Genomic DNA, 27631 nt, shown 5'->3' with positions numbered 1-27631 from the left:
CACTCTCTACCCCCTCTCTCTCTCTACCCCTCTCTATCCCCTCTCTACCCCCTCTCTCTCTCTCTACCCCCTCTTCTCTCTCTACCCCTCTCTCTCTCTACCCCTCTCTCTCTCTCCACCCCCTCTCTCTCTCTACCCCCTCTCTCTCTCTCTACCCCCTCTCTACCCCCTCTCTCTCACCTCCTCTCTCTCTTCTCTACCCCCTCTCTCTCTACCCCCTCTCTCTCTCTACCCCTCTCTCTCTACCCCCTCTCTCTCTACCCCCGTCTCTCTCTACCCCCTCTCTCTCTACCCCCCCCCCCTCTCTCTCTAACCTCTCTCTCTCCCCCCCTCTCTCTCTACCCTCTCTCTCTACCCCCCCCCTCTCTACCCCCTCTCTCTCTCTACCCCTCTCTCTCTACCCCCTCTCTCTCTCTACCCCCTCTTTCTACCCCCCTCTCTACTCCTCTCTCTCTCTACCCCCTCTCTCTCTCTACCCCCTCTCTCTCTCTCTACCCCCTCTCTCTCTACCACCTCTCTCTCTCTCTACCCCCTCTCTCTCTACCCCTCTCTCTCTCTACCCCCTCTCTCTCTCTACCCCTCTCTCTCTACCCCTCTCTCTCTACCCCTCTCTCTCTCTCTCCCGCCCTCTCTCTCTACCCCCCCCCCTCTCTCTCTACCCCCTCTCTCTCTACCCCCTCTCTCTCTACCCCCTCTCTCTCTACCCCCTCTCTCTCTCTACCCCCCCCTCTCTCTACCCTCTCTCTCTACACCCTCTCTCTCTACCCCCCTCTCTCCCTACTCTATGTCTATGTTCCCCCTGTTCTCTGTGTAATTTTTTAGAATTTCATTATTATTTGATTATTTTATTATTTTTTACTCTCACTCCCCCCTCCCTCTCATCTCCCTCTCATCTCCACTCGCAGCCATCTCTCTCGCTCTCCACCCTCCCCACGTCTCGCCCACTTCACTCTGATCCACCTCCTCTTACCTCGAGACTCCCTCTCCAACTCCTCCACCCTTCCACTCCACATTCCTCAACTCTCCCTAACCCCCTCGCTGTCCATAGCTCCTCCATCTGTACCTCCTGTCTCTCTCTCTCCATAGCTCCTCCATCTGTAAATCTCTCTCTGTCTCTCCATAGCTCCTCCATCTGTACCCCCTCTCTGTCCATAGCTCCTCCATCTGTACCTCTCTCTCTCTCTCCATAGCTCCTACATCTGTACCTCTCTCTCTCCATAGCTCTTCCATCTGTACCTCCTCTCTCTCTCTCTCCATAGCTCCTCCATCTGTACCTCCCTCTCTCTCTCTCTCCATAGCTCCTCCATCTGTACCTCCTGTCTCTCTCCATAGCTCCTCCATCTGTACCTCTCTCTCTCTCTCCATAGCTCCTACATCTGTACCTCTCTCTCTCCATAGCTCTTCCATCTGTACCTCCTCTCTCTCTCTCTCCATAGCTCCTCCATCTGTACCTCCTCTCTCTCTCTCTCCATAGCTCCTCCATCTGTACCTCATGTCTCTCTCCATAGCTCCTCCATCTGTACCTCCTGTCTCTCTCTCCATAGCTCCTCCATCTGTACCTCCTGTCTCTCTCTCCATAGCTCCTCCATCTGTACCTCTCTCTCCATAGCTCCTCCATCTGTACCTCCTGTCTCTCTCTCTCTCCATAGCTCCTCCATCTGTACCCCCTCTGTCCATAGCTCCTCCATCTGTACCTCTCTCTCTCTCCATAGCTCCTCCATCTGTACCTCTCTCTCTCTCCATAGCTCCTCCATCTGTACCTCCTCTCTCTCTCTCCATAGCTCCTCCATCTGTACCTCTCTCTCTCTCCATAGCTCCTCCATCTGTACCTCCTCTCTCTCTCTCCATAGCTCCTCCATCTGTATCTCCTGTCTCTCTTTCTATCTCTGTCCGTAGCTCCTCCATCTGTACCTCTCTCTCTCTCCATAGCTCCTCCATCTGTACCTCCTCTCTCTCTCTCTCTCCATAGCTCCTCCATCTGTACCTCTCTCTCTCTCCATAGCTCCTCCATCTGTACCTCCTCTCTCTCTCTCCATAGCTCCTCCATCTGTACCTCCTCTCTCTCTCTCCATAGCTCCTCCATCTGTACCTCTCTCTCTCTCCATAGCTCCTCCATCTGTACCTCCTGTCTCTCTCTCTCTCCATAGCTCCTCCATCTGTACCCGCTCTCTCTCCATAGCTCCTCCATCTGTACCTCCTCTCTCTCCATAGCTCCTCCATCTGTACCTCCTGTCTCTCTCTCTCTCCATAGCTCCTCCATCTGTACCTCTCTCTCACCATAGCTCCTCCATCTGTACCTCTCTCTCTGTCTCTCCATAGCTCCTCCATCTGTACCTCCTGTCTCTCTGTCCATAGCTCCTCCATCTGTATCTCCTGTCTCTCTTTCTCTCTCTGTCCGTAGCTCCTCCATCTGTACCTCTCTCTCTCTCCATAGCTCCTCCATCTGTACCTCCTGTCTCTCTCTCTCTCCATAGCTCCTCCATCTGTACCCGCTCTCTCTCCATAGCTCCTCCATCTGTACCTCCTCTCTCTCCATAGCTCCTCCATCTGTACCTCCTGTCTCTCTCTCTCCATAGCTCCTCCATCTGTACCTCTCTCTCACCATAGCTCCTCCATCTGTACCTCTCTCTCTGTCTCTCCATAGCTCCTCCATCTGTACCTCCTCTCCCTCCATAGCTCCTCCATCTGTACCTCCTCTCTCTCCATAGCTCCTCCATCTGTACCTCCTGTCTCTCTCTCCATAGCTCCTCCATCTGTACCTCCTCTCTCTCCATAGCTCCTCCATCTGTACCTCCTCTCTCTCCATAGCTCCTCCATCTGTACCTCCTCTCTCGTCTCTCTCCACTCTCTCCACTCTCTCCCCTCCATCTGCTACACTCCTCTGTCAAGTCTCTCACGTCTCTTCTCTTCCCACCCCCCTCTCAACTCCCTCCCCCCTCTACCCTCCCCTCTCGCTCTCCACTCTCTCCTCTCTCCACTCTGCCAACTCTCTCCTCTCCCCCCCTCTCCACCCTCTCCTCTCTCCACTCTGCCAACTCTCTCCTCTCCCCCCCTCTCCACTCTCTCCTCTCTCCACTCTGCCAACTCTCTCCTCCCCCCCCCTCTACCCCCCCCCCCTACTCTCCCCCTGCCCCCTCTCTCCCCCCCTGCCCCCTCTCCCCCCTCCCTCTCTCCACCCCTCCCCCCCTCTCTGTCCCCACTCTCTCTCTGGCTGCTCACAGGAGGCGCTGCCGCTGTCGGTGGCGGTTTGTGGAGACGGTGGTGGTGGTGGTTGTGGTGGTGGTGGTGGTGGTTGTTGTGGTGGTGGTTGTTGTGGTGGTGGTTGTTGTGGTGGTGGTTGTTGTGGTGGTGGTTGTTGTGGTGGTGTTTGTTGTTGTGGTGGTTGTTGTTGTTGTTGTGGTTGTTGTGGTTGTGGTTGTTGTGGTGGTGTTTGTTGTTGTGGTGGTGGTTGTTGTGGTGGGGGTTGGTGGTGGTGGTTGTTGTGGTTGTGGTGGTGGCTGTTGTGGTTGTTGTGGTTGTGGTCGTTGTGGTGGTGGTGGTTGTGGTTGTGGTTGTTGTGGTTGTGGTGGTTGTTGTTGTGGTTGTGGTCGTTGTGGTGGTGGTGGTTGTTGTGGTTGTTGTGGTTGTGGTTGTTGTGGTTGTGGTTGTTGTTGTGGTTGTGGTGGTTGTTGGGGTGCTTGCCCCATGCACCGCTCCCACCCGTCCATGCTGCCATCCAGCAGTCGCCTGCTGCAGAAGCGATGGGATGAGACAAATTACGGCGAGCACAGGCGGAAGGTAGCACAACAACTACCACAACAACAACAACCACAACAATAACAACCACAACCACAACAACCACAACAACTACCACAACAACCACAACAATAACAACCACAACTACAACCACCACAACAACTACCACAACAACCACAACAACCACCACAACAACCACAACAACCACCACAACAACCACAACACCACCACAACAACCACAACTACCACCACCACAACAACCACAACAACCACAACAACCATAACAACCACAACAACAACCACAACAACCACAACTACCACCACAACAACCTCAACTACCACCACAACAACAACCACAACAACTACCACCAGAACCACCACAACAACTACCACAACAACCACAACAACCACAATAACCACCACAACCACAACAACCACCACAACAACCTCAACTACCACCACAACAACAACCACAACAACCATCACAACAACAACCACACCAACCACAACCACAACAACAACCACAACAACAACCACAACAACAACCACAACAACAACCACAACTACCACCACCACAACAACCACAACAACCACAACAACCAAAACCACCACAACAACCTCAACTAACACCACAACCACAACAACCACACCAACCACCACAACAAACTCAACTACCACGACAACCACCACAACAACTACCACAACCACCACAACAACTACCACCACCACAACAACCACCACAACAACCACAACTACCACCACGACAACCACAACTACCACCACAACCACAACAACCACAACTAGCACCACAACAAACTCAACTAAACCACAACCACCACTACAACAACTACCACCACCACCACCACTACCACCACCACCACCACAACCACCACAACCCCAACCACCACTACGACCACAACCACCACCACAACTACCACCACCACAACTACCACCACCACAACAACCACAACAACCACTACCACAACTACCACCACCCAAACTACTACCACAACTACCACCACTACTACCACCACCCCCACAACCACCACAACACTACCACCACAACCACCACCACAACCACAACTACCACTACAACAAACACAACTACCACCACAACCACCACCCCCACAACCACCACTACCACTACCACCACTACCACCACAACCACCACCACAACAACAACTACCACCACAACAAACACAACTACCACCACCAGAACTACCACCACAACCACCACTACTACCACCACCACTACCACCACAACCACCACCACAACTAAAATCACCACCACAACCACCACCACAACCAAAATTACCACCCTAACAACCACCACCACAACAACCACCACCACCACAACCAACACAACCACCACAACAACCACCACTACTACCATCACAACAACCACCACCACAACAACCACAACTACCACCACAACAACCACCACCACTACCACCACAACTACCACCACAACAACCACCACCACTACCACTACTACCAACACAACCACAACCTCCACCACAACCACCACCACTACCACCACAACTACCACAACTACCACGACTTCCACCACAACCACTACAACTGCCACCACCACAATAACCATCACAACCACAACTACCACCACCACAACAACCACCACCACTACCATTACAACTACCACCACCACAACAACCACCACCACTACCACCACTACCAACACAACCACAACCACCACCACAACCACCACAACCACCACCACTACCACCATAACCACCACCACCACCACAACTACCACAACTACCACCACAACTGCCACCACACAACAACCATCACAACCACAACTACCACCACCACAACAACCACCACCACTACCACCACTACCAACACAACCACAACCACCACCACCACAACCACCACAACCACCACCACTACCACCACCACAACCACAACTACCACCACAACTACCACAACCACCAAAACTACCACAACTACCACAACCAAAACTACAACCACCACAACCACCACAACCACCACCACAACCGCCACAACAACCACCACCACAACCACAACTAGTGAGGGGGGAGGGAGTGAGGGGGAGGGGTGAGGGGGGAGGGGGTGAGGGGGGAGGGAGTGAGGGGGGAGGGGGGAGGGTGGAGGGAGTGAGGGGGGAGGGAAGGGGGAGGGGGTGATGGGGGAGGGAGTGAGGGAGGGGGGAGGGACGGGGGAGGGGAAGAGGGAGTGAGGGAGTGGATTTGTGGTCACGTGCTCCCATTAACCAGCATCACGTGGCCCTGCCATCCAGCGGTGGACAGACCACGGCGATGGTGGTGATGTCTCTACCCCCACCCCCTCCCTGTCTCTCAGTGTCACCACCACCCCCACCATGGTTCTATCTACTGCTGGATGAATGTTGTGGTGGCTTTGAGATGTTGACTACGTCGCCTGGTGTACAGGAGGTCGTGGGTTAGATCCCTATCCTCACGATGCCTGCTGCTGCTGCTGCTGTAGATGTGGAGTCTGAGTGTCTCTCTCTCATCATCATCATCACGGTGGCTATGAGATGTTGACTACCTCGCTAGGTGTACAGGAGGTCGTAGGTTCTACCCCTACCCTCACAATGCCTGCTGCTGTAGATGTGGAGTCTGAGTGTCTCTCTACCATCATCATCATCATCACGGTGGCTATGAGATGTTGACTACCTCGCCTGGTGTACAGGAGGTCGTGGGTTCTACCCCTACCCTCACAATGCCTGCTGCTGTAGATGTGGAGTCTGAGTGTCTCTCTACCATCATCATCATCACGGTGGCTATGAGATGTTGACTACCTCGCCTGGTGTACAGGAGGTCGTGGGTTCTACCCCTACCCTCACGACGCCTGCTGCTGCTGCTGTAGATGTGGAGTTTGAGTGTCTCTCTCTCTCTCATCATGGTGGCTATGAGATGTTGACTACCTCGCTAGGTGTACAGGAGGTCGTGGGTTCTACCCCTACCCTCACAATGCCTGCTGCTGTAGATGTGGAGTCTGAGTGTCTCTCTCTCATCATCATCATCATCACGGTGGCTATGAGATGTTGACTACCTTGCCTGGTGTACAGGAGGTCGTGGGTTCTACCCCTACCCTCACAATGCCTGCTGCTGTAGATGTGGAGTCTGAGTGTCTCTCTCTCTGGCCGTGTTCGCGTGGATCTGTCTCCGGTTTTTCCCCTCCACATTTAGAATAAACATCGCCACGCCTTCAGAGGATTTGACTGCCGCTAGACATTCACACAACAACACGACCACGATGATGATGACGACGATGACGATGATGACGATGATGATGACGATGACGTTAATCCGTCACTTGTTCGAGCAGCTATCACGCGTGACATCCACGTGGTCGCTTCTGAGCTGAGTGTGCGCCTTGCAGCCTGCTCACAGTGTGACAAAACGTCGCCACGTTCACCAATTTTAGTTGAGTTTGAACTGATCCATGCATCCCTGAAGGTCCTTTCTGCCAAGCCCGTGGTGGACACCAGCTCTCCCAGGACCTGCGGACATCTCAACACGAGGAGCAAGAAGATGCAGGTGCATTGACAGCTGCAGGATATGACCACGACCATGTTCATTGATGATGATGATGACGATGATTGATGAGGATTGATTGAATGATTGATAATAATTAGGATTTTGATTCATCGCCCGCTCTCGAAGGATGGCGTCCCAAGAACGATGTGCGGTGATGGTGGTGGTGGTGATGGTGGTGGTAGTGGTGATGGTGATGGTGGTGATGGTGGTGATGGTGATGGTGGTGGTGGTGATGGTGGTGGTGATGGTGGTCGTAATGGTGGTGATTGTGGTGGTGATGATGGTGGTGATGATGGTGGTGGTGATGGTGGTGGTGGTGGTGATGGTGGTGGTGGTGGTGATAGTGGTGGTGGTGATGGTGGTGATGGTGGTGGTGACGGTGATGGTGGCGGGGATGGTGATGATGGTGGTGGTGACGGTGATGGTGATGGTGATGATGGTGGTGGTGGTGGTGATAGTGGTGGTGACGGTGGTGAGTGGTGACGGTGGTGATGGTGATGGTGGTGATGGTGGTGATGGTGGTGATGATGGTGGTGATGGTGGTGGTGATTGTGGTGATGATGATTGTGGTGGTGATTGTGGTGATGATGGTGGTGGTGATGGTGGTGATGATGAGGGTGGTGGTGATTGTGGTAGTGATTGTGGTGGTGATTGTGGTGGTGATGTTGTTGGTGATGGTGGTGGTGATGGTGGTGGTGGTGATGATGGTGGTGGTGGTGATGGTGGTGGTGACCGTGGTGGTGGTGGTGATGGTGGTGGTGGTGATGATGGTCGTGGTGGTGACCGTGATGGTCACGGTAATGACGGCGGTGGTGGCGACGGCGGCAGAGGCGATGACGTTGACGACGTCGTCGGTGTTGATGATGTCGAGATGATGTCGACGTTTCGGGCTCACCACCAGGCGCAGGAGGAGCGCGTGGCTGCCATTGAGCACGAGAACCGGGCCCTGCTGGGCCGCATGGCCCACATCGCCGGCACGGGCGGGCGGCTGGACCACCGCAACTCCTACGTCGCCCGCAGGTAACAGGGAACCTTTTCCCACTGCGCGCTGGGCCCGTGCCAGACCCGTGCCAGACCCGTGCCTGGGGGCCGCCGCCAGACCCGTGCCAGACCCGTGCCAGACCCGTGCCGGGGGCCGCCGCCAGACCCGTGCCAGACCCGTGTCAGACCCGTGCTGGACCCGTGCCAGACCCGTGCCAGACCCGTGCCTGGGGGCCGCCGCCAGACCCGTGCCAGACCCGTGCCAGACCCGTGCCAGACCCGTGCCTGGGGGCCGCCGCCAAACCCGTGCCAGACCCGTGCCAGCCCCGTGCCAGACCCGTGCCGGGGGCCGCCGCCAGACCCGTGCCAGACCCGTGCCAGACCCGTGCCGGACCCGTGCCAGACCCGTGCCAGACCCGTGCCTGGGGGCCGCCGCCAGACCCGTGCCAGACCCGTGCCAGACCCGTGCCAGACCCGTACCGGGGGCCGCCGCCAGACCCGTGCCAGACCCGTGCCAGACCCATGCCAGACACATGCCAAACCCGTGCTAGACGCGTATCCGGAGCCGTTCTGGGGGGCCGTACCAAATTCTCTGTCGGACCCCTACATGGCCAGTGCGAGATCCGTGCCAGACCCGTGCCAGACCCGTGCCAGACCCGTATCAGACCTGGGCCAGACGCATACAGACCCCTGCCAGAACCATGGCAGGACCGTGCCAGACCCGTGACAGACCCATGCCGGATCCGTGCCAGACCGGTACCAGACCCATAGCAGACCTGTAGCAGACGCGTGCTAGACCCATACCGGGGGCGTTGCGAGACCCGTGCCAGACTCGTGCCAGACTCGTGCCAGACCTGTAGCAGGCCCGTACCAAACCCCTACCCAGACCCGTACCAGACCCGTACCAGACCTCTTCCAGATGCATGCAGACCCGTGCCAGACCCGTGCCAGACCCGTGCCGAATCCGTACCAGACCTGTACCAGACCTATTCCAGATGCATGCAGACCCGTGCCAGACCCGTGCCAGACCCGTGCCGAATCCGTGCCAGACCTGTACTAGACCTATTCCAGATGCTTGCAGACCCGTGCCAGACCCGTGCCAGAGCCGTGCCGAATCCGTGCCAGACCTGTACCAGACCTATTCCAGATGCATGCAGACCCGTGCCAGACCCGTGCCAGACCCGTGCCAGACCCGTGCCGGGGGCCGCCGCCAGACCCGTGCCAGACCCGTGTCAGACCCGTGCCGGACCCGTGCCAGACCCGTGCCAGACCCGTGCCTGGGGGCCGCCGCCAGACCCGTGCCAGACCCGTGCCAGACCCGTGCCAGACCCGTGCCTGGGGGCCGCCGCCAGACCCGTGCCAGACCCGTGCCAGCCCCGTGCCAGACCCGTGCCGGGGGCCGCCGCCAGACCCGTGCCAGACCCGTGCCAGACCCGTGCCGGACCCGTGCCAGACCCGTGCCAGACCCGTGCCTGGGGGCCGCCGCCAGACCCGTGCCAGACCCGTGCCAGACCCGTGCCAGACCCGTACCGGGGGCCGCCGCCAGACCCGTGCCAGACCCGTGCCAGACCCATGCCAGACACATGCCAAACCCGTGCTAGACGCGTATCCGGAGCCGTTCTGGGGGGCCGTACCAAATTCTCTGTCGGACCCCTACATGGCCAGTGCGAGATCCGTGCCAGACCCGTGCCAGACCCGTGCCAGACCCGTATCAGACCTGGGCCAGACGCATACAGACCCCTGCCAGAACCATGGCAGGACCGTGCCAGACCCGTGACAGACCCATGCCGGATCCGTGCCAGACCGGTACCAGACCCATAGCAGACCTGTGGCAGACGCGTGCTAGACCCATACCGGGGGCGTTGCGAGACCCGTGCCAGACTCGTGCCAGACTCGTGCCAGACCTGTACCAGGCCCGTACCAAACCCCTACCCAGACCCGTACCAGACCCGTACCAGACCTCTTCCAGATGCATGCAGACCCGTGCCAGACCCGTGCCAGACCCGTGCCGAATCCGTACCAGACCTGTACCAGACCTATTCCAGATGCATGCAGACCCGTGCCAGACCCGTGCCAGACCCGTGCCGAATCCGTGCCAGACCTGTACTAGACCTATTCCAGATGCTTGCAGACCCGTGCCAGACCCGTGCCAGACCCGTGCCGAATCCGTGCCAGACCTGTACCAGACCTATTCCAGATGCATGCAGACCCGTGCCAGACCCGTGCCAGACCCGTGCCAGACCCGTGCCAGACCCGTGCCGGCGAATGATATTTTTTTTCCACTACCCACACGATCACCCCCTCCCGCCTGACTCCCTCTCCATCTCTCTCTCCGCTCTCTCTCCGCTCTCTCAGCCTGAACGGCGAGCAGCGAGGCCGTGAGTTGGAGCGTCTGGCGCGAGAGAACCAAGCACTGCTGATGAGGCTGCAGAAGTCGAAGCCATCGTACAGCGCCCAGCAGTGGGAGCAGCAGTGGCTTCGCTCGCAGCAGATCACCAGCAACATCAGCCGCTTCCCTCGCGGTGGTGGTGGCGGTGGCGGTGGTGGCGGTGGTGGTGGTGGTTGTGGTGGTGGTGGTTGTGGACAGGTAAGACGGAGACGAAGGTTCAGCCCTCCCGTACCGTAGAGCCTCAACAGGCTGTTGGGGCAAGTGCTGTTAGCGAGCACACACACACACAGAGACACAGACACAGACACACAGATACACAGACACACTCACACACAGCCACACACAGACACACACACACACAGACACACAGACACACGGACATAGACACACTCACACAGACACACAGACACACTCACACAAACAACAACAACAACCGCCATTCGCCACTAAGTGGCGGTGACGTCACCACGACGCTTGTGCCAGGCTATGTGCACCCTGAGGCCACGTGAAGTGTCGAACGCCCGCTGGCAGGAGGTCACGGGGCAGACCCAGGTGCCACGGGTCGACTGACTGAGATGACTGGCTGATGCACCACCTGTGCCCCCTACTGTGCCAACCTGCTGTGCTTTAGCCACCCGGCGCTCCGCTCGCTGTTGTGAGCGTCGCTCCTCCGCCCTCCGTTGTTGTTGGAGGTCGACTGCCTCCAACTGCCCAGTAGCATCCTTCACGAGCCTCCTCCACAGAGGCCGATCTTGACACCGCTGGTACCAGTCATCGGCAAGTCCACTCAGCTCCACGTCCTCCTGTACCACATCACTCCATCTCTGCTCTAGCCCGTGCCGCGCCCGTTTAGCCCCCTCGATCCGACCTAACAAAAGCTGTTTCGGCATGCGGTGGCTGGGCATGCGGGCTACATGACCCAGCCAACGCAGCCTTACCTGCCGGAGGAGCTCACCGATGGGACCTTGCCCAGATCTTTCAAGGATTTGTGAGTTCCTCACACAATCCAGCCTGGTTAAACCCAGGATGGATCGTAGGCAGGCCAGCCTAAATGTTTCTAACCGGCGAAGATCTTCCATTAGGGGGGGTCCACGTTTCGCAAGCGTAGAGAAGGGAGGGAATGACCGTGGCCGAGAAGACCTGAAGCTTCGTGCGGAGCGACAGACCAGGTAGCTTCCACACAGCGTTACGCAACCGATGAAAAGATATTGCCGCTCGACTGATTCGGAGTGAGACCTCTGCTGTTAAACTGGAGCGGGCATAAAAACACTGCCCAGGTATTGGAAACTCTCCACTCTCTCTACAACTGCCCCATCACCGATTGGGATTTGTGGAGGTGGAGTGTCCGATGGTACAAAGGCAGGTGCTTAGTTTTGGTGGGGCTGATGGTAAGGCCCCATCTCTTAGTGGCACGCTCCAGTCTCAGCAGCAGCGTCTCAAACGCCTCCTTTGAATGAGCAGCTATTACCAAATCATCAGCATAAATAACGTGGTTGAGCAATAGGGAGCCATCCCTTGACCGCACCCGGGCATCGATCAGCCTCCCATTATATCTGTACAAAATGGAAATTCCCCCGGTACAGCTATTGAAGGCTTCACGAACTACGTGGTCAAAATAGATGTTAAATAATGTGGGAGCCAGAGGACATCCCTGTCGCACCCCAAGGTGTACAGGGAATGCCTCTGACTCCCGGCCACGTAGTTTTACCCAGGCCCGCTCACCATCATGAAGAACAACCCAGAGCCCAGGCCTACTGATGGTATCGTAGGCCTTGACCAGGCCAATAAAGCAGAGATGTAGGTCTTGACAGAAAATATGGCATCTGTGCAGGACCGCCCTTTCCTGAAACCGCATTGGGGCTCCGCAAGCCTCTCCTCAGCGTGCCTGGCAAGGCCATGTTGAACAATCCTTGCCAGGACCTTTCCCGGCACACTGAGGAGTGAGATGCCCCTGTAGTTGTTACAGTCTGTGCGGTCCCCCTTCTTAAAGAGGGGGACCACTAGGGCATCCTTCCATTCCTGCGGAACCCGTCCAGTGGTCCAGACTGTTGTTATGATGTCATATAGGGCAGTCTGTGCACAAACGCCACCCTCCCTCGGCATTTCGCTTGGGAGATCATCTCTTCGCCCGCTGCCTTTCCTGGTCTCAGACTCCGGATCGCCTTGAGTACTTCCTCAACAGATGGCACCTCAGCCAGCCACTCACAGGGGGTGACTTCTTCCAATATTTGAGGCACCGCAGCCTCAGCATGGTCATCCTCACTTTGTGCCACGATGTTTTCCTGGCTGAGGGATTTTCCCTCCCCCAGGACCTCACGGAAATGCTCAGCAAATCTGCAAACCTGTTCCTGGGGGTCGGAGATTGGATCACTGTTTTTTCCCCTAATGATGGTAACAGGTATGGCACTGCAGGTTACTTTTTTGATGGAGTTAAATAGAGATTTGTGATCGCGGGCCACTGAGGCAGACTCCGTATCCTCAGCAACCCGCGACCACCACCCATCCTTTCAGCGCCTCATGGCTCTCCGAACCTCCGAGCGAAGGCTGCGGTAAGCCTCCTCATTCTCTGACGTGGGATTCTGTAGCCTATGACAGTGGGCCTGTCGCTTTTTCTCAACCATCCTGAACACCTCCTCTGTCAGCCAGGGTCTCTGGGGAGGTCTGGACCGCGGACCCAAAGCAGCCATTGCAGCTGCATGAGTCACAGTCCTAAACCTCGTCCATTTACCCTCGACATCAGGAGGAGTGTGGGACGATGCCAACCCCAGCCGCAAGCGATGATGAAATTCTCGCTTGCAACTTTCATCAGATAACCAACACCAGGCCACTTTAGGTTGGAATGGGGTCCTGGGTGTACACCCACCACCGGAGTGGAAGAATTGCAGGCGCATCTTACAGATGACTAGTCGATGGTCAGAGGGCAGATTAGCTCCACGGAAGGTCCTGGTGTCAAGGACATGGGCTCGCATCCGCTGGTCTGTCACTATGTAGTCCAGCAGCTGTTCTTGCTTGGACCCGGCATGTATCCATGATTTTGTGTGGATGCGCCGATGCCGGAACAGCGTGTTGGTAATTACGAGCCCATGGGCTGCACACAAATCTAGCAGCCTCCTACCGTTGTTATTGAGCTGATCTGGCCAATGCCCTCCAATCACTCCAGGCCAGGTGCCAGCATCATGTCCGGCAAAACAACCCCCTACCTCCTCGCGGTGCTGGACGGGCAACTCTGTCGTGGACAGTGCTGTGGGGGGAGGGCCAATTCCGATTGGTTCCTCCCCTCATGGCGTCTGTGACCACCACAGAGGCTAAACGGGGGCTCTGGACGGGTGCGAGGGGCTGGTAACCCCTCCACCTTCAATTAATTACCACTAAATCACGACTTAAACACTGTAACACACACAATGACACACACAATGACATACACAATGACACACAAAAACAACAAAGAACAAAGATCCCCCATATAGCCTTAACAGACAATGACACACATACACTGTAACACACAATGACACACATACACTGTAACACACAATGACACACACAATGACATACACAATGACACACATACACTGTAACACACACAATGACACACACACACAGCGACACACACCATACACAGACAAAGATCCCCCGTATAGCCTTAACAGACTGTAGGGGCAAGTGCTGTTAGCGAGCAGCGCCTATGAAGGCTGCCGGCACTGTGGCACACGAGGGGGTGGGTGGCCAGCACCACGCCCGACCGCCTTTGTCTCCCCCAGTGCTAGCGATGTTTTACTGAGCTACACCGCTACACCAGGGAGTCATTTGAGGCTGAGTCGACCTAGGGGAGGCCCAGGACCGGTTCAGAGAATCGTCGCTGGCGGTGTTGGCCGTGAACGGGAATCGAACTCAGGTCGCCAGGTTCGTAGTGCAGCGTAGCGGTCAATGCAATGTCACTCACACGAGTTGTTGTTGTTGTGGTTGTTGTGGTTGTTGTTCTGGTTGTTGTTGTGGTTGTTGTGATTGTTATAGTAATAGGTTTTACCCTTTTAACTGGCACAAAAACTGACACCTTTATTCAAGGCATCATGTTTGCAATGACCACAACACAAGCAGTCAAAATGCAAACAAAAGAGACAACTCTGATAATAATATTGGCACTGTCCTTGAATTTGATTGGTCCACACCCGAGACGGCTTTTCTTAGAGCCCAGTCTCCATTGGTGTTGGACCAGAAGACGCCAAAAGGCGTACAACTCAAAAACAGCGCACCATCAGAGTATTGAGGGCTCGGGGTGAGCATTTACATTATGAGACCTCCTTTGCCAGAAACAAGATACAGAAATAGGTTTTACCCTTTTAACTGGCACAAAAACTGACACCTTTATTCAAGGCATCATGTTTGCAATAACCACAGCACAAGCAGTCAAAATGCAAACAAAAAAAGACAACCACACTCTTTGTGGTTGTTGTTATTGTTGTTGTGATTGTTGTTATTGTTGTGGTTGTTATTGTTGTTGTGATTGTTGTTATTGTTGTTGTGATTGTTGTTGTTATTGTTGGTGTGGTTGTTGTGATTGTTGTTATTGTTGTTATTGTTGGTGTGGTTGTTGTTATTGTTGTGATTGTTGTTGGTGTTGTAGTTGTTATTGTTGTTGTTGTGATTGTTGTTGTGATTGATGTTGTTATTGTTGTTGTTATTGTTGTGATTCTTGTTGCTGTTGTTGTTGTTATTGTTGTGATTGTTGTTATTGTGGTTGTTGTTGTGGTTGTTGTGTTGGTTGTTATTGTTGTGATTGTTGTTATTGTTGTGATTGTTGTTGTTATTGTTGTTATTGTTGTTGTGATTGTTGTTATTGTTGTTGTGGTTGTTGTTACTGTTGTTGTTGTGATTGTTGTTATTGTTGTTATTGTTGTGATTGTTGTTGTGATTGTTATTGTTGTTGTGGTTGTTGTTATTGTTGTTATTGTTGTGATTGTTGTTGTTGTTGTTGTGGTTGTTATTGTTGTGATTGTTGTTATTGTTGTTATTGTTGTTATTGTTGTTATTGTTGTTGTGATTGTTGTTGTTGTTGTGGTTGGTATTGTTGTTTTTGTGATTGTTATTGTTGTGGTTGTTGTGATTGTTGTTGTTATTGTTGTTATTGTTGTTGTGATAATTGTTGTTGTTGTGGTTGTTGTTGTGGTTGTTGCTGTGATTGTTGTTGTTGTTGTGATTGTTGTTGTAGTTGTTGTTGTGGTTGTTGTTGTGGTTGTTGTTGTGGTTGTTGTTGTGATTGTTGTTGTGGTTGTTGTTGTGATTGTTGTTGTTACGTCTCTGCAGCTAAAGCCCGCGGGAGGAGCCCCCAGGGACGTGGCGGCCAAGAGCCCCGACAAACCGTGACCTACACCACGTGGTGTACAGACACCACGTGGTGTCTCTACCACCAGGTGGTGTCTCTACCACCAAGTGGTGTCTCTACACCACGTGGTGTCTCTACACCACGTGGTGTCTCTACACCACGTAGTGTCTCTACACCACGTGGTGTCTCTACACCACGTGGTGTAGAGACACCACGTGGTGTCTCTACACCACGTGGTGTCTCTACACCACGTGGTGTAGAGACACCACGTGGTGTAGAGACACTACGTGGTGTAGAGACACCACGTGGTGTCTCTACACCACGTGGTGTCTCTACAATCACGTGGTGTCTCTACCACCACGTGGTGTCTCTACACCACGTGGTGTAGAGACACCACGTGGTGTCTCTACCACCAGGTGGTGTCTCTACCACCACGTGATGTCTCTACACCACGTGGTGTCTCTACACCACGTGGTGTCTCTACACCACGTAGTGTCTCTACACCACGTGGTGTCTCTACACCACGTGATGTCACTACACCACGTGGTGTCTCTACACCACGTAGTGTCTCTACACCACGTGATGTCTCTACACCACGTGGTGTCTCTACACCACGTGGTGTCTCTACACCACGTGGTGTCTCTACAACCAGGTGGTGTCTCTACAACCACGTGGTGTCTCTACAACCACGTGGTGTCTCTACACCACGTGGTGTCTCTACAACCACGTGGTGTCTCTACCACCAGGTGGTGTCTCTACAACCACGTGGTGTCTCTACACCACGTGGTGTAGAGACACCACGTGGTGTCTCTACAACCAGGTGGTGTCTCTACAACCACGTGGTGTCTCTACACCACGTGGTGTTTCTACCACCACGTGGTGTCTCTACAACCACGTGATGTCTCTACAACCACGTGGTGTCTCTACACCACGTGGTGTTTCTACCACCACGTGGTGTCTCTACCACCACGTGGTGTCTCTACAACCAGGTGGTGTCTCTACAACCACGTGGTGTCTCTACACCACGTGGTGTCTCTACACCACGTGGTGTCTCTACAACCACGTGGTGTCTCTACAACCAGGTGGTGTTTCTACCACCACGTGGTGTCTCTACACCACGTGGTGTTTCTACCACCACGTGGTGTCTCTACACCACGTGGTGTCTCTACAACCACGTGGTGTTTCTACCACCACGTGGTGTCTCTACAACCACGTGGTGTTTCTACAACCACGTGGTGTCTCTACACCACGTGGTGTCTCTACAACCACGTGGTGTCTCTACACCACGTGGTGTTTCTACCACCACGTGGTGTCTCTACAACCACGTGATGTCTCTACAACCACGTGGTGTCTCTACACCACGTGGTGTCTCTACACCACGTGGTGTCTCTACAACCACGTGGTGTCTCTACAACCAGGTGGTGTCTCTACAACCACGTGGTGTCTCTACACCACGTGGTGTTTCTACCACCACGTGGTGTCTCTACAACACGTGGTGTCTCTACACCACGTAATGTCTCTCTCTCTCTCTCTCAGTGTCATCATCATCATCACGTGACCTTGTCCACTGCTGGATGACGATCACTGCGATTGTGACGATGTCTCTACACCACGTGGTATCTCTTCACCACGTGGTGTCTCTACACCACATGATGTCTCTACACCACGTGATGTCTCTACACCACGTGATTTCACTGCGATTGTGACGATGTCTCTACACCACGTGATGTGTCTACACCACGTGATGTCTCTACACCACGTGATGTCTCTACACCACATGATGTCTCTACACCACGTGATTTCACTGCGATTGTGACGATGTCTCTACACCACGTGGTGTCTCTACACCACGTGCTGTCTCTACACCACGTGATGTCTCTACACCACGTGATTTCACTGCGATTGTGACGATGTCTCTACAGCTCGTGATGTCTCTACACCACGTGGTGTCTCTACACCACGTGATGTGTCTACACCACGTGATGTCTCTACACCACGTGGTGTCTCTACTCCACGTGATGTCTCTACACCTCGTGATGTCTCTACACCACGTGGTGTCTTTACACCACGTGATGTGTCTACACCACGTGATGTCTCTACACCACGTGGTGTCTCTACACCACGTGATGTGTCTACACCACGTGATTTCACTGCGATTGTGATGATGTCTCTACACCACGTGATGTGTCTACACCACGTGATGTCTCTACACCACGTGATGTCTCTACACCACATGATGTCTCTACACCACGTCATGTGTCTACACCACGTGATGTCTCTACACCACGTGATGTGTCTACACCACGTGATGTGTCTACACCACGTGATGTGTCTACACCACGTGATGTCTCTACACCACGTGGTGTCTCTACACCACGTGATGTGTCTACACCACGTGATGTGTCTACACCACGTGATGTCTCTACACCACGTGATGTCTCTACACCACGTGATGTCACTACACCACGTGATGTCTCTACACCACGTGTTTTCACTGCGATTGTGACGATGTCTCTACACCACGTGATGTGTCTACACCACGTGATGTCTCTACACCACGTGATGTCTCTACACCACGTGATGTCTCTACACCACGTGATGTCTCTACACCACGTGATGTCTCTACACCACGTGATTTCACTGCGATTGTGACGATGTCTCTACACCACGTGATGTCTCTACACCACGTGATGTCTCTACACCACGTGATGTCTCTACACCACGTGATGTCTCTACACCACGTGATGTCTCTACACCACGTGATGTCTCTACACCACGTGATTTCACTGCGATTGTGACGATGTCTCTACACCACGTGATGTCTCTACACCACGTGATGTCTCTACACCACGTGATGTCTCTACACCACGTGATGTCTCTACACCACGTGATGTCTCTCTCTCTTTCTCTCTCAGTGTCATCATCATCATCATCACGTGACCTGATCCACTGCTGGATGACAATCACTGCGATTGTGACGATGTCTCTACACCACGTGATTTCACTGCGATTGTGACGATGTCTCTGCAACACGTGATGTCTCTGCACCACGTGATTTCACTGCGATTGTGACGATGTCTCTATACACCACGTGATGTCTCTACACCACGTGATTTCACTGCGATTGTGACGATGTCTCTGCACCACGTGATGTCTCTATACCACGTGATGTCTCTACACCACGTGATGTCTCTACACCACGTGATTTTCTCTAAGCCACGTGCTCCTCCGTCTCTCTGTGTGATCGTCATCGTCGTGGCCAAGGGGCGGTCCGTGAATGACGTCACGCGATTTTCGACGATTTTTGACCCCGCCCCCTCTCTCAAATATGACGTCACAAAGCTCTGCCACCCCCCCCCCCAAAAAAAAAATCAAATAAATAAATTATAAAACGTGCTTCAAATGGCTTTAAACTATCGTCATTTAACGTGGCGCTGCGCTCTGATGCTGTAGGAGAAAACAATTTATTATGAAGCATCTTTGATGAAGAATAAAGCGTGTGCTGTTGTCGTTAGTTATTTTATTGTTGTGCGTTTTGATGTGACGTCACATTTCTCAATCACCCCCACCCCCACCTCGTCACAAATATCTGACCCCCCCCCCCACCCCCCAATAGGTGCGTGACGTCATTTATGGACGGACCCTTATCCACTGTTGCATGGAGTTCAATCTGACAAAGATGATGATGTCTATGAGATGTTGACTACCTCGCCTGGTGTACAGGAGGTCGTGGGTTCGATCCCGATCCTCACGATGCCTGCTGCTGCTGGAGATGTGGAGTCTGAGTGTCTCTCTCTCATCATCACGGTGGCTATGAGATGTTGACTACCTCGCCTGGTGTACAGGAGGTCGTGGGTTCTATCCTGATCTTCACGATGCCTGCTGCTGCTGTAGATGTGGAGTCTGAGTCTCTCCCTCTCTCTCGTCTCGTGATTTGCGAGGAGTTTTTTTTTGCGTGTTTCATCCGGTCCCTCCGATTCTTCCTCTACACATTCAGAATCGCAAAGATCATTTGCGTCGTAAGTCTCTTCATATGCTACACTGGGTGGGGATCTTTGTCTGCGTGTGTTGTGTGTGTTGTAGCGATCTGTGTTGCTGATATTAAACTGTGATTCAGAGTGAGCCATGTTTCTCTCTCTCTCTCTCAGGAGGTTCATGATGGCCATGTCAGAGACACTGAGCTACACGGAGACTCACCTAGAGACTCACCTACTCACCCACAGACTCACCTACTCACTCACCCACCTATAGACTCACCTACTCACACACCCACTCACTCACCTACAAACTCTTCCACCCACTCACAGACTCATCCACCCACTCACAGACTCACCTAGAGACTCACCTACTCACCCACAGACTCACCTACTCACTCACCCACCCACCCACAGACTCACCTACTCACTCACTCACCCACTCACTCACCTACAAACTCAACCACCCACTCACAGACTCACCTAGAGACTCACCTACTCACCCACACACTCACTTACTCACTCACCTACAAACTCATCCACCCACTCACAGACTCACCTAGAGACTCACCTACTCACTCACCCACTCACTCACTCACTCACAGACTCATCCACCCACTCACAGACTCACATAGAGACTCACCTACTCATTCAAACACTCACTCACCTACAAACTCATTTACCCACTCACAGACTCACCTAGAGACTCACCTACTCACTCACCCACTCACTCACTCACAGACTCATCCACCCACTCACAGACTCACCCACAGACTCACCTACTCACTCACCCACCAACCCACTCACAGACTCACCTAGAGACTCACCTACTCACTCACCCACTCACCTACAAGCTCATCCAACCACTCACAGACTCACCTAGAGACTCACCCACCCACAGACTCACCTACTTACTCACATACAAACTCATCCACCCACTCACAGACTCACGTAGAAACTCACCTGCTCACTCACCCACTCACTCACCTACAAACTCATGCACCCACTCACAGACTCACCTAGAGACTCGCCTACTCACTCACAGACTCACCTACTCACTCACCCACTCACTTAACTACAAACTCATCCAACCACTCACAGACTCACCTAGAGACTCACCCACTCACTCACAGACTCACCTACTCACTCACCCACAGACTCACCTACTCACTCACCCAGCCACTCACTCAGACTCACCTACTCACTCACCCACCCATAGACTCACCTACTCACTCACGTACTCACTCAGCTACAAACTCATTCACCCACAGACTCACCGAGAGACTCAGCTACTCACCCACAGACTCACCTACTCACTCACCCACCCACTCACTCACACACTCACGTACTCATTCACCCACCCATAGACTCACCGACTCACTCATCCACTCACTCACCTACGAACTCATCCACTCACTCATAGACTCACCTACTCACTCACGAACTCACTCACTCACCAAATCACTCGCAGACTCACCTACTCACTCACTCACTCACCCACCCACAGACTCACCTAATCACCCACCGAACCAATCACAGAATCACCTACTCACTCACGCAATCAATCACAGACTCACCTAATCACTCACCAACCCACTCACTCACCGACTCACCTACTGAATCACCCACCCACGCACTCACAGACTAACCTACTCACTCACCAACTCACCCACAGACTCACCTACTCACTCACCCACCCACCCACTCACAGACTCACCGACTCACTCACCCACTCACTCACAGACTCACCGACTCACTAACCCACAGACTCACCTACTCACTCACCCACCCACTCACGCACAGACTCACCTACTCACTCACCAACTCACCCACAGACTCACCTACTCACTCACCCACACACTCACGCACAAACTCACCTACTCACTCACCCTCCCACAAACTCACCTAATCACCCACCCAACCACTCACAGAATCACCTACTCACTCACCCAATCAATCACAGATTCACCTACTCACTCACCAACCAACTCACTTACAGACTCACCTATTGACTCACCCACCCACGCACTCACAGACTAACCTACTCACTCACCAACTCACCCACAGACTCACCTACTCACTCACCCACCCACTCACTCACAGACTCACCTACTCACTCACCCACCCACTCACTCGCAGACTTACTCAACCACTCACTCACAGACTCACCGACTCAATAACCCACAGACTCACCTACTCACTCACCCACCCACTCACTCACAGACTCACCTACTCACTCACCAACTCACCCACAGACTCACCTACTCACTAACCCACACACTCACTCACAGACTCACCTACTCACTCACCAACTGACCCACAGACTTATCTACTCACTCACCCACCCACTCACGCTCAAACCCACCTACTCACTCACCCACATACAGACTCACCTAATCATCCACCCAAACAATCACAGACTCACCTACTGACTCACCAACCCACTCACTCACAGACTCACCTACTCACTCACCCACCCACTCACGCTCAAACCCACCTACTCACTCACCCACATACAGACTGACCTAATCACCCAGCCAACCACTCACAGACTCACCTACTCACTCACCAACCCACTCACTCACAGACTCACCTACTCACTCACCAACTCACCCACAGACTCACCTACTCACTCACCCACCCACTCACTCACAGACTGACCTACTCACTCACCCACCCACTTATTCACAGACTCACCTACTCACTCACCCAACCACTCACCCACAGACTCGCCTACTCAATCACTCACCCACTCACAGAATCACCGACTCACCCACCAACCTCTCACAGACTCTCCTACTCACTCAAACACCCACCCACCCACAGACTCACATACTCACTCACTCACAGACTCACCTAGAGAATCACCTACTCACTCACCCACCTACTCACAAACTCACCAATTCAATCACAGACTCACCTAGAGACTCACCTACTCACTCACAGACTCATCCACTCACCTACAAACTCATCCAACCACACACAGACTCACCTAGAGACTCACCTACTCACCCACAGACTCACCTACTCACTCACCTACAAACTCATCCACCAACAGACTCACCTAGAAACTCACCCACTCACCCACAGACTCACCTACTCACTCAACCACTCACACATCTACAAACTCATCCACACACTCACAGACTCACCTTCAAACTCATCCACCCACTCACAGACTCACCTAGAGACTCACCTACTCACTCACCCACTCACCTACAAACTCATCCACACACTCACAGACTCACCTAGAGACTCACTCACAGACTCACCTAGAGACTCAACCACAGACTCACCTACTCACGCACACACCCACTCACAGACTCACCTACTTACTCACCCACCCACTCACCTACAAACTCATCCACCCTCTCAAAGACTCACCGAGAGACTCACCCACCCACTCACAGACGCACCGACTCACTCACCCACTCACTCACCTACAAACTCATCCACCCACTCACAGACTCACCTAGAGACTCACCTACTCACTCAGACTCACCTACTCACTCACCCACTCACTCACCTACAAACTCATCCAACCACTCACAGACTCACCGAGAGACTCACCCACTCACTCACAGACTAACCTACTCACTCACCCACAAACTCACCTACTCACTCACCCACCCATAGAGTCGCCTACTCACTCACCTACTCACTCACCTACAAACTCATCCACAAACAGACTCACCTGGGACTCACCCACTCACCCACAGACTCGCCTACTCAATCACTCACCCACTCACAGAATCACCGACTCACCCACCAACCTCTCACAGACTCTCCTACTCACTCAAACACCCACCCACCCACAGACTCACATACTCACTCACTCACAGACTCACCTAGAGAATCACCTACTCACTCACCCACCTACTCACAAACTCACCAATTCAATCACAGACTCACCTAGAGACTCACCTACTCACTCACAGACTCATCCACTCACCTACAAACTCATCCAACCACACACAGACTCACCTAGAGACTCACCTACTCACCCACAGACTCACCTACTCACTCACCTACAAACTCATCCACCAACAGACTCACCTAGAAACTCACCCACTCACCCACAGACTCACCTACTCACTCAACCACTCACACATCTACAAACTCATCCACACACTCACAGACTCACCTTCAAACTCATCCACCCACTCACAGACTCACCTAGAGACTCACCTACTCACTCACCCACTCACCTACAAACTCATCCACACACTCACAGACTCACCTAGAGACTCACTCACAGACTCACCTAGAGACTCAACCACAGACTCACCTACTCACGCACACACCCACTCACAGACTCACCTACTTACTCACCCACCCACTCACCTACAAACTCATCCACCCTCTCAAAGACTCACCGAGAGACTCACCCACCCACTCACAGACGCACCGACTCACTCACCCACTCACTCACCTACAAACTCATCCACCCACTCACAGACTCACCTAGAGACTCACCTACTCACTCAGACTCACCTACTCACTCACCCACTCACTCACCTACAAACTCATCCAACCACTCACAGACTCACCGAGAGACTCACCCACTCACTCACAGACTAACCTACTCACTCACCCACAAACTCACCTACTCACTCACCCACCCATAGAGTCACCTACTCACTCACCTACTCACTCACCTACAAACTCATCCACAAACAGACTCACCTGGGACTCACCCACTCACCCACAGACTCACCTACTCACCCACTCACCCACCCACTCACAAACTCACCAACTCACTCACCCACCTACTCACCCACAGACTCACCTAGAGACTCACCAAACACAGAATAACTTACTCACTCACCCACCCACTCACTCACAGACTCATGTACTTATTCACCCATCCATAGACTCACCGACTCACTCATCCACTCACTCACCTAAAAACTCATCCACCCACTCACAGACTCATCTAGAGACTCACTTAATCACTCACAGACTCACCTACTCACTCACAGACTCACCTACTCACTCACTCACCCATTCACTCACAGACTCACACACTCATCCACTCACTCACTTACCCACTCACTAACAGACTCACCTACTCACACACCCACTCACTCACCTACAAACTCTTCCACCCACTCACAGACTCATCCACCCACTCACAGACTCACCTAGAGACTCACCTACTCACCCACAGACTCACCTACTCACTCACCCACCCACCCACAGACTCACCTACTCACTCACTCACCCACTCACTCACCTACAAACTCAACCACCCACTCACAGACTCACCTAGAGACTCACCTACTCACCCACACACTCACTTACTCACTCACCTACAAACTCATCCACCCACTCACAGACTCACCTAGAGACTCACCTACTCACTCACCCACTCACTCACTCACTCACAGACTCATCCACCCACTCACAGACTCACATAGAGACTCACCTACTCATTCAAACACTCACTCACCTACAAACTCATTTACCCACTCACAGACTCACCTAGAGACTCACCTACTCACTCACCCACTCACTCACTCACAGACTCATCCACCCACTCACAGACTCACCCACAGACTCACCTACTCACTCACCCACCAACCCACTCACAGACTCACCTAGAGACTCACCTACTCACTCACCCACTCACCTACAAGCTCATCCAACCACTCACAGACTCACCTAGAGACTCACCCACCCACAGACTCACCTACTTACTCACATACAAACTCATCCACCCACTCACAGACTCACGTAGAAACTCACCTGCTCACTCACCCACTCACTCACCTACAAACTCATGCACCCACTCACAGACTCACCTAGAGACTCGCCTACTCACTCACAGACTCACCTACTCACTCACCCACTCACTTAACTACAAACTCATCCAAACCACTCACAGACTCACCTAGAGACTCACCCACTCACTCACAGACTCACCTACTCACTCACCCACAGACTCACCTACTCACTCACCCAGCCACTCACTCAGACTCACCTACTCACTCACCCACCCATAGACTCACCTACTCACTCACGTACTCACTCAGCTACAAACTCATTCACCCACAGACTCACCGAGAGACTCAGCTACTCACCCACAGACTCACCTACTCACTCACCCACCCACTCACTCACACACTCACGTACTCATTCACCCACCCATAGACTCACCGACTCACTCATCCACTCACTCACCTACGAACTCATCCACTCACTCATAGACTCACCTACTCACTCACGAACTCACTCACTCACCAAATCACTCGCAGACTCACCTACTCACTCACTCACTCACCCACCCACAGACTCACCTAATCACCCACCGAACCAATCACAGAATCACCTACTCACTCACGCAATCAATCACAGACTCACCTAATCACTCACCAACCCACTCACTCACCGACTCACCTACTGAATCACCCACCCACGCACTCACAGACTAACCTACTCACTCACCAACTCACCCACAGACTCACCTACTCACTCACCCACCCACCCACTCACAGACTCACCGACTCACTCACCCACTCACTCACAGACTCACCGACTCACTAACCCACAGACTCACCTACTCACTCACCCACCCACTCACGCACAGACTCACCTACTCACTCACCAACTCACCCACAGACTCACCTACTCACTCACCCACACACTCACGCACAAACTCACCTACTCACTCACCCTCCCACAAACTCACCTAATCACCCACCCAACCACTCACAGAATCACCTACTCACTCACCCAATCAATCACAGATTCACCTACTCACTCACCAACCAACTCACTTACAGACTCACCTATTGACTCACCCACCCACGCACTCACAGACTAACCTACTCACTCACCAACTCACCCACAGACTCACCTACTCACTCACCCACCCACTCACTCACAGACTCACCTACTCACTCACCCACCCACTCACTCGCAGACTTACTCAACCACTCACTCACAGACTCACCGACTCAATAACCCACAGACTCACCTACTCACTCACCCACCCACTCACTCACAGACTCACCTACTCACTCACCAACTCACCCACAGACTCACCTACTCACTAACCCACACACTCACTCACAGACTCACCTACTCACTCACCAACTGACCCACAGACTTATCTACTCACTCACCCACCCACTCACGCTCAAACCCACCTACTCACTCACCCACATACAGACTCACCTAATCATCCACCCAAACAATCACAGACTCACCTACTGACTCACCAACCCACTCACTCACAGACTCACCTACTCACTCACCCACCCACTCACGCTCAAACCCACCTACTCACTCACCCACATACAGACTGACCTAATCACCCAGCCAACCACTCACAGACTCACCTACTCACTCACCAACCCACTCACTCACAGACTCACCTACTCACTCACCAACTCACCCACAGACTCACCTACTCACTCACCCACCCACTCACTCACAGACTGACCTACTCACTCACCCACCCACTTATTCACAGACTCACCTACTCACTCACCCAACCACTCACCCACAGACTCGCCTACTCAATCACTCACCCACTCACAGAATCACCGACTCACCCACCAACCTCTCACAGACTCTCCTACTCACTCAAACACCCACCCACCCACAGACTCACATACTCACTCACTCACAGACTCACCTAGAGAATCACCTACTCACTCACCCACCTACTCACAAACTCACC

General features: G+C 53.3%; 1 protein-coding gene and 1 long non-coding RNA gene across 2 annotated transcripts; both read left to right on the top strand.

Annotated features, from left to right (window-relative positions):
• The first annotated feature begins 3296 nt into the window (after positions 1–3296).
• On the top strand, positions 3297–16192 carry LOC142906769 (sperm axonemal maintenance protein CFAP97D1-like). Its single transcript, XM_076055230.1, has 5 exons — positions 3297–3777; positions 7200–7280; positions 8182–8300; positions 10617–10848; positions 15952–16192. The coding sequence occupies exons 1-5, from the start codon at positions 3685–3687 to the stop codon at positions 16009–16011; spliced, it is 585 nt and encodes a 194-aa protein (XP_075911345.1). The 5' UTR covers positions 3297–3684; the 3' UTR covers positions 16012–16192.
• Positions 16193–16375: 183 nt separating this feature from the next.
• LOC142906768 (uncharacterized) lies at positions 16376–20092 on the top strand. Its single transcript, XR_012930491.1, has 2 exons — positions 16376–16753; positions 16791–20092. It is a non-coding gene; the product is annotated as an uncharacterized LOC142906768 (long non-coding RNA).
• Positions 20093–27631: the final 7539 nt, after the last annotated feature.

The sequence above is a fragment of the Petromyzon marinus genome, chromosome 70, assembly GCF_048934315.1.
Source record: "Petromyzon marinus isolate PM22_M1 ecotype Great Lakes invasive population chromosome 70, UKy_Petmar_22M1.pri1.0, whole genome shotgun sequence".
NCBI classification, from domain to species: domain Eukaryota; kingdom Metazoa; phylum Chordata; class Hyperoartia; order Petromyzontiformes; family Petromyzontidae; genus Petromyzon; species Petromyzon marinus.
The sequence above is the reverse complement of the archived record's forward strand: the minus strand, read 5'-3'. Positions and strand labels throughout refer to the sequence as shown.

Excerpts from the sequence above, each read along its gene's own strand:
- LOC142906769 (XM_076055230.1), top strand. The coding sequence starts at position 3,685 with ATGCACCGCTCCCACCCGTCCATGCTGCCATCCAGCAGTCGCCTGCTG. Across the intron at positions 3,778-7,199 it reads ACGGCGAGCACAGGCGGAAG|GTCCTTTCTGCCAAGCCCGT; the intron begins GTAGCACAACAA and ends GCATCCCTGAAG. Across the intron at positions 7,281-8,181 it reads CGAGGAGCAAGAAGATGCAG|GCGCAGGAGGAGCGCGTGGC; the intron begins GTGCATTGACAG and ends GCTCACCACCAG.